Here is a 12941-nt window from a genome sequence, read left to right as displayed (position 1 = left end):
ATTAATCTGTTCTGTGGTGAATTCCATATATTCAGTATCCCTTTGAATGTTGTTCCAGTCATTCCCATTCGGATATCCATAGCGATATGTTTGATATTATTGCTGTATATTTTTAGAGGACAAACGTAAGTTTTACTAAGCATACTACAACCATAGACAACAAATAAAAACAGGATGCATTCACATATATGTGTTCGAAATAGTAGAAAATCACGCACGAATATGAAACGTGACTACCCATAACTTATTCGGAGGCCCAAAAATTCTGGCCCAACACCAACACTAAAGACTCAGGTGAGTGTTCTTAGTCCCAGAGGTATTTGAACGAATGTTCGAATATTGTATTATAAACATTTAGAGACAGGGGTGTAGTATTGCGGATATTGGCGTACCAATATAAATAATATTATATTAGAAACTTGTGCAGTTTCCAATACTCACATTTTAATAGGTTTATTGAATATCAATACATTAGATTAGAGCAGGGGTGGGCAAACTGCGGCCCGCCGGGTATTTTTTTGAGGCCCGCCATCATTAATTGTACTTCTGATTACGAATAACTTTTTTATAATTTTTTAAAAAATATTGACAATAGATTAAAATTTGAAGAATTTGTTGTTTCGTAAATGTATTATCTCTGTGCGTCTTCCTTACGTCTCGTCTCACACTATGTAACCACTATTTTCTACGTTGAACATCGTGACACATTTAAATACTTTTAACTCCGCGTTGCAAGGAAAAAAAATATATGCCCATGATATGGTAAAAAGTTTGAATGGATTTCAATTAAAACTCTAGTTATTCCTTCGACAAAATAAATATCGAATAACAACGTCGACCACTTTCCAACTTTGAAGTTGCTGAATATATCAGAATATAAATTTGAAAAATATGGTAAAATTATTAAAACTCTGAATGACGATTTTTCACAAAGATTTGTTGACTTCCGAAAAATTGAGACAAGTTTAGCAATAGTACGCGATCCATTTTCAATAGATATTGATAGTATACCGACAGAGCTATAACTTGATATTATTGATCTGCAGTGTAACACCGATTTAAGAGAATTGCATCGTCGTGAAGAAATCTCCAAATTTTTCAATGCCCTTAATTCAGACAAATTCGACCAACCAAAAGATTATGCAAGTTTTCGATCATGAACCTCAATAAAAATTCTTTACGATCAAATATCTCCGATGCCTATTTACAAGCAGTTTTGAGAATATCAACTACAAAATTAACACCTGAATTTAAAAAAATGTTTCATTCTTCTCATATTTTTTTTTGTAATGTTTATTTTTCGTGATAATAAATAGTGTATATCTAAAAACGGTATTTTACTTGCGGCCCGCAGCTCATTTTGAATTCTTGAATTTGGCCCTCCATCAAAAAAGTTTGCCCCCCCCTGGATTAGAGGATAAACCACGGAAGTCACGTTTGGACTTTTGTTCAGGAGAGTGATTTTGTGTAGGTTAAATGTTTGAAACTCTATAACTTTTTTAATAACTATAATAATTAGGGTATGTAAACGGTATTATTCATAATTATTTTTTTTGTTATGTAAATTTGTATGGCTAGAAAGACCAAATCATTTAGAATTAATAAATTAATAGGCTTCCGTGTTTTATGTTCTAACACATAATGTAGAAGTACCACTAAGCAATAATACTTCACGTATAGATAATACACGGAAGTCCATATAGGTATATAATATTTTTATTTCCTGTGCATCATATTAATTATTAATAATTATTTTATTATAAATAGACAAAATATTTCAGTAAGTAGGTAGGTACATATGAAAAGGAATTATATATATTTTTTTAATTTACATAAGTACAACATTATTTTTAATTTATTATTGCTCTAGAATATTATTAACAGTGGTTATTTTAAGGTACCTACATCCCATAATTCCACTACTTATGATTTACAATTTTACATAATATATTAGTCAGCCATTCTTGTTATTATTGAAGGTTACATGTCAATTGTACGTATTACATTTCGCCGTGAGCTTTCTTATCGGAAAGAGATGACCGTATGTATACTATACGGTCATCTCTGTAGCACCGAGATGAAAAAAATAATGTACCTAACCTAACAAATAATCCAGTCTTTCGGCTATTTTCAAAATATGTCTGCCGCTGGTTACCTGTAAACCGACAAGAACCGTGTTTTATTTAGACATGGATTTTATCTCAGTAATATACGAGCTACAGAGATTGGATGGTCTTTAATACATGACCATATGTGTCACTACATTTCAAAATCAGCCAAGTCCACCTTTAGGTATTTTTGACTTTTTTGTGAATTGCTGAAGAACTACTGCTTTATAACATTTCTGCATTATCAAAATGTTGAACTTATTAATTTTAAATATTCTATGCTTACTCGAAATAATATAAACTTTCACTCTTGTGACTGTGTATTTGAGAAAACAAAAAGCTGTTTTTCTCCTATTCATCTATTATGGACATGGCTGATTTTGAAATCTAGCGACACATATATTTCCGATACAACATTTCACGGTGAAGTATGATACGGCAAACTGCATACGTACAAATTTACAGACACGAGTATTGATATATTGTCTCCCTGATAACTATCTTAGAAATTAGCTCTTATTTTTTTGTTCTTCCAATATGCAGAACTAACATAAAATAACTGCGTTCAATAAAATCGCTTCGGATATTAACTTGCATGAGGGTGACTTTAGGTGGGCGTTGTTTTATATATATTTTTAAATCTCACTCGGTGTACTTCCAAGTATATTTTTACTCTTCTATAACCATGTATTTTCCTAAGATACTTATTATATATTATATTAACATTCCATGTAGAGTGAAAGCCCTGAAATTATTTGACATTGTCACAAGATGTAAAATAAATAGATTTTAATTTGAGTCATTTAGAACTTCTTTAAAAAATATGCATATTTATTTAAAAAAAATCATAGAAAACAATTATACAGAATTCTTTTTAATCCCGAGAGTCTAGTACAAATTATGTATATCTATAATTACAATCCATGCAGAAATTTCGTAAAATAAACTATGGATTTTCGGGTGTTATTTGGAATTCCGTTGTGACCATCTAAGGAGACTTAAAGTGTGTTTGAGTGTCTGAAGATGTTGAAAATTATGCTTGTTTAATAAAAAAAAATACATTATTAGTTACCATTAAATACAGTTTGGAGAAATTGCGACATTGCGATATTAGCGCAATCGCCACGCCTCAAATTATAGTTATATCTTTAAATCCTATGTGTTATTCATTGCATAGAAAATGGTTTTTTTGTGAATTCTACAATAGCTGAGTTATTTATCTTAACACTAGTTTCGGGCTGTAAAACTATCTTCATAAGATGGTTTTATATACCTACACAGCTGTCAACATAAAATGTTTAAAAAAACAATTATAAAAAGCTCTTACCTACAACGTAAACGCTGGTTGAATTAATTGATAATTGTGTTTTATTATGTTTAAAGTATTTGCTTTCAAATATCAGTCACCCTGTATAAGTTACCCTGTTTATTTATCCCTTAAACTATAAAGTAGTCGTACTTATATTCTGTAAATAATATTACTTGAATCAACCCCATATCGCCTGCGTTCCTTTTGTTTATTCACGGATGTTCATGTTCTTGACGTTTTTCAGCCCGAGTTCGTCAGGGTTGATTTTAGGATAGATATAAAAACCTTTGAGCAAATCTGTATAAGAATATTATATAAATAATATGTAGTTTATACTTAATAGAAATAAAACTATCATAATAAAACAAATACACGATACAATATTATATAATATTACGATAACATTCAAAATTATTGTTACTGATAATACCTCAGTGGTGAAGACACGATTCTAGCAATGAAATATACAATATAAGCGTGAAGTTCGATAGTTTTGACAGAAAACATGTCGTAGTTAGAGCGACGCCGAGCGAAAGAAAACGATGCAATAGGCATCATGTAAGAGCAGTCGGAAATAATAATGATAAATAATTTAAAATGTAATTCTATGTAATTCGTGTGCAGTGGAAGAAATCGCAATCTGCACTAATCTAACTAAAACACCAATCTGCATCTGTGCAAATGACGCGAGCCGAACGAAATATAAGTTGTCATAAAAATTAAACATGCGTCCTTTTAATGTTATGTGTATTATTATAGTCGTAATAATAATAGTATATTCCACAGAACAGATAATAAATAGAATATCAATAGGCTATATTCAATACGCCGCATGTTGATGCAGGCTTTTGAATGTGTGAGTGTCCTACGAAAATGAAGCACGCACTATACACGTCCAATGGTGTGTGTAATACACCAACATTAAATGAGCGTAAATGCATAAACCGAGAGCAGTTTTCAGTATTCGACGTAAAACGTATTCTTGACACGTGTGTAAGTTTAGCACGGATTCTTCCTTACTCGAGTCGGTTACCTGCTATCGCCTTAACCGTTATGTATTTCAGTTGCCATTATTTCTGAGTTCTCTGATTTACAAGTTTTCTTTTTCAAGTACATGCAGAACGTTTTTAGTCATCTTTACACGATTTAAGAATATATTCCTCCAACGCCATCACAAAACAAATTGACGTGCTCACAAGTCGACTATCGCTCTCCGGCTGGCATCGCGGCCGAAATTACGTCCCACATACTGTTGAAAATTATTTACCGTTTCACTTATGTACGCTCTTAAGTTGTTCCACTATAAGTTATTATGTAACGTTTACGATAACTCATTAAAATAATAATTTAAATACGAAAAAAATATAAACGTAATATGTACCTACCTACTAGGCTGAATAAGCGCGAATTGATTTATATCTGTAATAGGGCCTGTATACGTGCATGGATTTACTTGCACCAATAGTGTGTATTTTAAACTATCGTGATAATAACTGTTTACACGCAAAGTGGCGACTGTCTCGCCAATCTCATTCTTCAAGAGTAAGCAAGCGGTAAGTAAAAGTATGCTACTATTTGACAGGTCGTGAAAATCGCGTACTCTTTTTATGGCCGCGATAATGCGCAGAACATGTGTCGCAGATAATGCGACATACCCAATATGATGATAAATAAGTCCTAAGTGTCCGGTACTAAATATTGGCCGGATAAATTCTATAATTATTTGTATGAAAGGATATTTTAAATTTTTTTAAGAATCCAAGAAATTATTAATTGAGTAAGCATTTACTTGGTAGAATTCTATTTTACAAAAAATAATATAAACAATATTAAATTTTACAGGTTTTTAAAAAAGGGTTTGTCGATAGCTATTTCGGTTGTAACACCATTATCAAGACTATTCAGATAGGCTGTTTGCCTTTGCTTAAATACTATACGTATATATAGAGACAGAATACATTTTCTTTCAAGAAATATTAAAACTATTTTCTTTGATATTGTACCGGAGTTGTGATTTTGTACGAATAAAACAAATAATGTCACTTTCCAATTCGACCGTGTTTAGGAAAAAGGGCGTAACCCTCACAGAACAAATTTTACAGGAGGGGCAAAAAACGTTTTTTGAATGATTTTTTATTTAATTGGATGAATGATTTAATATTTTTTTAAAAAATAGGCACAGACATTGGGTGCATGATGATTGATGATTTGGTGTAATATATTTTCGATCTAATAATAATTAAGGAAGTTATTTTAGAAAATTCATTAAAATTGAGGGTAAATACTTTTTCTTAAATTAAAACTTAATTAAAGCTCAATTAAAACCTGAATTTAGATAATAATTCGGCATTTGCGGCTTATTTCCTTTTTACAGACTGTGTATTTAGTTGTATAAATTGTTAATATCTAATAAAAGCACTTTTCGAAAAATCGAGGGTTACGCCCTTTTTCCTAAACACAGTCGAATTATTATTATCAATATTATACAAAATCTGTTAGTAAAAAATTTCGATACATAATAATTACATTGTAACTTGGTATAAACACGCAAAATTCAATACAGTCTCATATATTTTAAAAATGCTACATTCACGTCGACGATATTCCCAAAAGAAATATGCAATATGCCCACCCACCCAATACAGCCCTGGGGGCAAACAAACACACTATTTTTTCAATTCAACAGTTTTCTGCATATTGATAAGCGGCCGGGTGGTTTTTTTTGCCCCGGGAGCAGTTTTTCGGGTTTTTAACCCTCCGCAGAAGTGAGAAGGACCAAAATTCGATTTACATTTTTGTGAGTTTCAAAAGCCGCCCGTGCACCAGCTCGCGCTTGACATGCCCCAGGTACATTCGGCTCTCCTAATGGCCGGAATTTCCCATGGACCATTTTACGCGGATAAAAAAATTATGTAAAAATTTTCCGACAAATTCTGTCCATAAAATTCCTATATGCGGATCCTATAGATTTAAAGATTCAATTCTCTAGGAATTTATTAAAATACCTCATGCCTTAGAAGACCTTTGATGGTCTTGCGAAGTTCAAAGATTTAACCAGGGAACGATCTACTGCTAGAATAAAATTAAGGATTCACGTAAAAATGTCGTTTGGCAAACATTATTGGCCGTAGACCAAAAACAAAGCTTAAATTCCAACATTTTTTCCCATTTTTATAAATATATACATACATATATAATATATATATATATATATATATATATACATACACATAATATAAATAAAAAGGATTTTTAGTTATACACATTTATATTTTGATAAAAATCGATGTTTTTTAAAATAAATATAAAAAATATTAAAACGATGAATTAGTCAAAAATCTACATGAGATGTCTTTAATGTCAGGCTGCTAATATGTATAGGTACACATTTAATCTGTAGATGTTTTTGTTTATTGCAAAATTGATACATAATCCATAATTATGGTCGGTCATAACACAATAATATTTCTACATTATTTTTTTTCAACACAAGAAGTTCAGTATTATAATTTTATTATTTAGTTTAAGTTTTAAGTATTTACTGAATAAAATAATTAGGTATTATTTGTGCCACCAAAAACCTTACACGTATCATATGTTGCCTACCACTGCTTTATAACCTATCACCTTCGTTAGACCGAAGTTTTGTTTCAATATACGTATGAAAAAAATAACAATATGTTATAATTATTATTAGATTGGATACAATTACAGCACTTGAACAAATAATAAAGGCCGAAAAGTTTTACGTCTTGCTTTGAAAATAATTTATATGGCTTATTTTATACACAATAATTTACAATTATTATGAGTTAGCTGCTAGATACTTTAGTTCTTGAATTATTTTTTCTCTTTGGTGTTAAATAAGAAATCTTGATTTTCCTGAGGTCGGAAGGGTATCTCTAATTAATATCAAGGTAAAAAACACTTAAGCACAAAAGTTTTGTTCTAATGAAAGCTTCCGCCGAACTTTAAGTGCACTTAATGTGCGAGTAAATTTAAAGCTTGGATAGGCTTTAATTAAATCTACGGGATCAAGATAAAAATGTTAATAAATTGGAACATAAAAATAAACCGCTTTCGGGGGAAATTCCCGCGAGTGTATTAATTTTACTGAACGGATTTTTCACATTACCTACCCAAGATAACGGATGTAAATTAGCATGGATAATAAGGCACCGTGCGAATAAAAATAAATGTCAAAATGATGGTTTTATCCGACATTTTTTAAAGCAAACCATTTAATTTTCATCGCAGCGATAAATGGAGAATGTATCTCATGGAATTTTAATTCAGGGTAGCCATTATTTGAATATCGTGTCTTTAAATTCCTAAATAAAATTCCAGGTAAAAATAAAATACAGAATATCAGAGTCAGAATATCCGAAGACATAATATTATTACATATACATATTATATATCAGTGATGAAGGGCGACTTTTGGAAAGAGGTAGGCTGTGGAGATCTGAGAAAAAAATCACACCTGTCAGCAATTTTCCCTGTAAGGGGTGCGCGTGTCCGCACACATGTTTTCATCCCCCACACAGTCCTCACACAAAAATAAAAACGTTCTGTAAGTTTGGTATTTAAAATATTTTATCGACGAATACTTTTTTTTCTTTATTTCCTATTTTTTATTTACTTCAAAAATTATCATTGTTAGTGTTATTATTTTATAAAATCACTGACATTAATAAATACCTAGGTATTGTATTTGTGTGTTGGGGGGGGGGGGGTGTAAATTTACCGCACCGGGTGATGGCTCATCACTAACAGGTGACATCAACCCTACTTACGCCACTCCTCAGATGCGTTGATGATCCGCACACACAATAGAAAAATTAGAGGGAACGTTGCTTGTCAGGTATACTTACGAGAAATAAGAAGATAATACGATATTACTACCAATGAATATATACGTACAGACTAATGACAACGACACACTAATTATACAATGAAATTTCAAAAAGTCACTAACGACATAAATTGAGCGATGAGTTTAAATTAGGTAGTTTTCAAAACTTTATACACATCAAAAATCATTACATAAAATTTCTTTTTATTTTTAAAATTAATATATTTTTAATAATACCTATGCGATTAAATGCCATAGAAATATATTTTTTTTTACTAATTATTAATTATTTTGGACAAAGTGCAGTCATGACAATAATATTAAGCGCGATGGTTTTAGGCTCTGCGATAGGAGCCTACCTTATTTCATACAATTCGATAGACTGACTGAGGTTACATGATGTAAAGACCATATGAAAAAATATCACAATTCCTTCACACATAACGCGCTATGATATATCTATTCCTTTGTAGATTGTTTTGTAATCTGTATAACACATTCATACATATACAACATCTATCGTTGGCAAATTAAATTATTTTTATAGAATATGAAATAATCAAGTAAGAATTATATAAAAAATATCTCAATATGCAATTGAAAAATATTTTTCTTAAATATTTAAATAATCGCTTAGTATGGAGTCGTCGCCACTGTTATGTATACACAACTTATGAAAAGTGTTACCTAAGTACTTTTTAAATAATATTCGGTAAATCGCATTCGGACCAGGGTAACCAGTGGGTACCACGGACAATATTATGAGGAAGTGTGGTTACTACGATTTTACTTAGCTAAACAAACTGCGAACGTGGAGCTGACACAACCGTGAAAACTGAGAGAAAATTTCATCAACTTGGTGAATGGATGATGATGATGATATTTAAAAGCATTATACCTATACATATAACAAAATATGTTTAAAAAAAAAACTTTTATAGTGATGTAGACTGAATGTATGAAATTGAGACAATGAAAGTATCTACATCTACTGCTGAAGTTCGTTATAAGTGACTTCGTATTGCAAGTTCATTTGAATATAACTTCACATTTATCTTCTACTACGACATATAGTAGAATAAATGTAAATTCCCCATCAACAAAGGTGTCCGGCAAGGTGATACAATTTCACCTAAACTATTCACCGCTACTCTTGAGGACTTATTAAGGAAACTTGATTGGGAGGAAAAAGGTGTTCCAATTAATGGGGAGCAGCACCTCAGTCACCTGCGCTTTGCAGATGATATTGTTATATTCTCACAAGACCTGAAGGGCCTCCAAGGTAGAATGCAATAACTCGCGGATGTCAGTCAAACGGTCGGCTTAAAGATAAATGTCTCAAAGACAAAAGTGATGAGGAACTGTTTTTCGGATCCTGCGATTATCTGTATTAATGGCACCCAACTCGAGCAAGTCAGCAGCTAGGTCTATCTCGGACAGCAGGTGCCCATAGACGGAAGCATGCACGATGAAATTGTTCGAAGAACAAAGCTGGGATGGAGTGCTTTCGGACGTCTGAATAGTATCTTCAAGAGTGACCTACCATTATGTCTTAAGCGAAAGGTGTTCATCCAATGCGTGCTACCAGTGCTCACGTATGGCTGCGAGACGTGGACCCTCAACACGAGAGATGTCCAAAAGCTAAGAGTCGCACAGCGAGGCATGGAGAGGTGTATGATGGGCATCACGCGAAAAGACCGTAAAAGAAACGAATGAGTTAGGAAGCAGACAGGTACGCGATGTAATATCGTCAAAATTATACAGACAGCTAAAAGTAACACATTGAATATTATCATGAAGAACACGTATAGATACAACAATAAGAAATGCATAAGTAGGTTATTTAAATAGAGCAACAGAATTCAGACCAGAGCGCTGTCCGCCATTTTGTTTTTGGGATTGCCAATATAAAAAAAAAATAATTAACTTGTTACCAATACGACCACACGTATAATCGTTCGATTTGAAAATACTTAAATATTCCTAATACAAAACCCTTATACCTACCTATCTAGAGTCCAAATTATTTGGGAATAACATGTTTTTGAATAGTTAACCATAATGAAGGGATGACAAGGACAACGTCACATGCTTTAAAATAGCACATAAATAACTTTTTGGGGTCAAATAAAACACGTTTTCAGAAGTAAAAGGATTCTACAATCGGACGTTTTGTCTCTCTATCTGAAAGGAGAGTTAAATTATTGTGGTATTATAATATAATTAGGATCGGTTTGGGACGATAAAGACCCCACAATATCATTCGAGATTTTATCATCATAAGGATTTATGATTTTGGGAAACTGGCGGCGCCAATGTGAAGATCTGTAACGAAATAATGCTACACAAGGGATGTAATCTTCAATCTGTCTATCAATACAGTTTTAGATTAATTATAGTAATTAATTGGAAAATCGTTTACAGGGTATAATTTCGTTAACCACGTGACTACTTATGTGTAAAAAACGATTCCAATATTATATACCTACTTAACTGCTATGTATAAAAAGTAATAAGCGTTTACATTATGTACACATATATTGGATTACATATATATAGGCTCGAGCCAAGTGAGGTTGTTGGGCTCCGAAGCACCCAGGTGGTAAAAATCAGGAGGCGGAAAAATAGCCGATTAAAAAATATATTATTAATCATAATAATTATGTACCACTGAAAGGCAACTTTACTAATAGATGCATCATTTTTTATAGAAAAATACTGGAAAGAATTCTCTTAAAATCTCAATAGAATAGTTATTCCTTACATAATACTGCTATTTTTCTGATAGGTTTATTCCATGTAATAGGCATACTAAAAACAATACGATTGTGGAGCAATTTTCCTTTATGTTATGAAATAATAAATTGTTGTTACAAATTAAATATTTCGTTTTATGTTTCTTTATAATACGTAAGTGGAGGGGGGCGGCAATTTCGGGTTAGCACCCGGACAGCAATCAGCCTTGGCGCGGCCCTGATTACAGACGAATTGATGCATTTAATTGTTATTTTCATAGCAACGAATCTTATTCGAATAGTGCTGCATGACTTGTTGATATTAAAGTAGGTACTTCACTATTCTTGTAGCGTTAAAAAACTATTGTAAAACGCGTCAATCCTATGTATCCTTCCTAATTTAATTTTTCAAATAATTTTGCAAGGTACGTATGCTTTTCGAATAGTAATCATTTAAATTATTTACAGAGTGGAAACATTATGTTTCTTTGAAATTGAGCGGAGCTCGGAGCAGGAGCACGGAGCAGTGGAGCAATGGGGTTTTACCCGGAGCACCAAAAATGTGTAGTGCTCCACTGCTCCGTATGTTTTTTTTATTAAGTAGGTACTATTAAATTTTCGTCCTAAAATACGATGAAAATATTATATTTGACACTTTGCAACACTGGAATTATTTGAAATACCTACAGGAATACTGCCGAGTGATAAATTATCTCACTTTTTTGACAGAAGAGGCAGATAATAAAAAAACGATTTGCTGCCGGGAATTTTGTTTAATAGAATTAATAATGAAAATTATGAATAATAAATAAACCTTATTTTAAAACTACTAAATTATAATAGGTACCTAATATTTTTTTCACCCGGAGCAGAGCTGACCCTAGAGCGGTGCTGGGGTAAGTACATGGCCCCCACATCCTGAAGCGGGCCCCCAGGCTAGGATCTTTGGCGGGCCCCCCAACCTATCTCTAAGGATAAAGGCAGTGTGACGCTCTACAGTAGCGTTTTCCAAATGGTGTACGCAGTAAAATTAATATGTATATTTAGTGTTTTTTTGTATATTTTAATACTTACATCCATTTGAATTAATATGGAGTTGTCGAGTATCCACACACAATTAAACATTGTACAGAAATCGTGTAAAAATATTATTGATGGAGAATAGTGCCGCAGGTGACTTTTTTTACTATTAGATCAAATTTGTGATAAGTATGTGTTTATCTCACTTATCTGCTTAACTCGCCACGCCGGGCCCCCAGGCTAGAGCCCTGTCAGCCCCCCCCCCCCCCCTTGTGGGGCCCATGGGTAAGTATTAGGTCCCGGAGCGGAGCAACTCAAAAAGGCTCCGCTCCAACCTCTGATTTAAATACCTATTTAAAATAATGTATGTAGCATGATGTTATATTATATAACTAGGTAAAGGGTTAATACTGTGGAGAATATAACATGACTCAAACCTATATTATGTAAAGGTTAATGGTACCTATTATTATCCAAAAATCGATTCAATGTTTAAAACACGTTATCTTCGTTATCGAAAAGGTAAAGAGGGTAATAATAATATCTAACCTGCAGCATCAGGTGTATCGGTGGCGAGACGTGTGGAACTGTCTGCTGGCCCCGCCCCCAAGGTATGAACCATGGCATCCTGTCTCTTCAACTCTTCGGATTAAAAACTGATACACATTCCTTCCTCTGAACACTTATTCGAAATATCCACTCCCAATAACACAGCACTTTGTTTTATTTTTATGCAACGTAACGAAAGTTACACTGTAACAATAATAACTATTGTAAGTTTCAAAATATAACGTAAACTCGTAAACAATTGTCACTTAGTATGATTGTCTATAAAACACATTAGTAAGGTTCTTATTAGTTTAAATTGTCTTTGGTATAGAATAATTATTAATTATTATTGGTTTCATTAAGGA

General features: G+C 32.6%; 1 protein-coding gene across 3 annotated transcripts in view; it reads right to left on the bottom strand.

Annotated features, from left to right (window-relative positions):
* by (focal adhesion protein tensin) overlaps positions 1–12941 on the bottom strand; it is a 779028-nt gene that overhangs the window by 516420 nt on the left and 249667 nt on the right. Inside the window, exon 1 of one of the 3 annotated variants that reach the window (XM_085955418.1) lies at positions 12577–12669. The exons of the other annotated variants lie outside the window; for them this stretch is intronic. Coding sequence (XP_085811544.1) covers positions 12577–12654 — 78 coding nt within the window. The 5' untranslated portion in view covers positions 12655–12669. Of the gene's footprint in view, positions 1–12576; positions 12670–12941 lie in introns of those variants that run through there. 3 annotated transcript variants of the gene reach the window in all.

This window comes from Rhyacophila brunnea, unplaced genomic scaffold (assembly GCF_057557595.1).
Source record: "Rhyacophila brunnea isolate RB1 unplaced genomic scaffold, BYU_Rbru_1.0 scaffold_5, whole genome shotgun sequence".
Classification (NCBI taxonomy): Eukaryota; Metazoa; Arthropoda; class Insecta; order Trichoptera; family Rhyacophilidae; genus Rhyacophila; species Rhyacophila brunnea.
The sequence above is the reverse complement of the archived record's forward strand: the minus strand, read 5'-3'. Positions and strand labels throughout refer to the sequence as shown.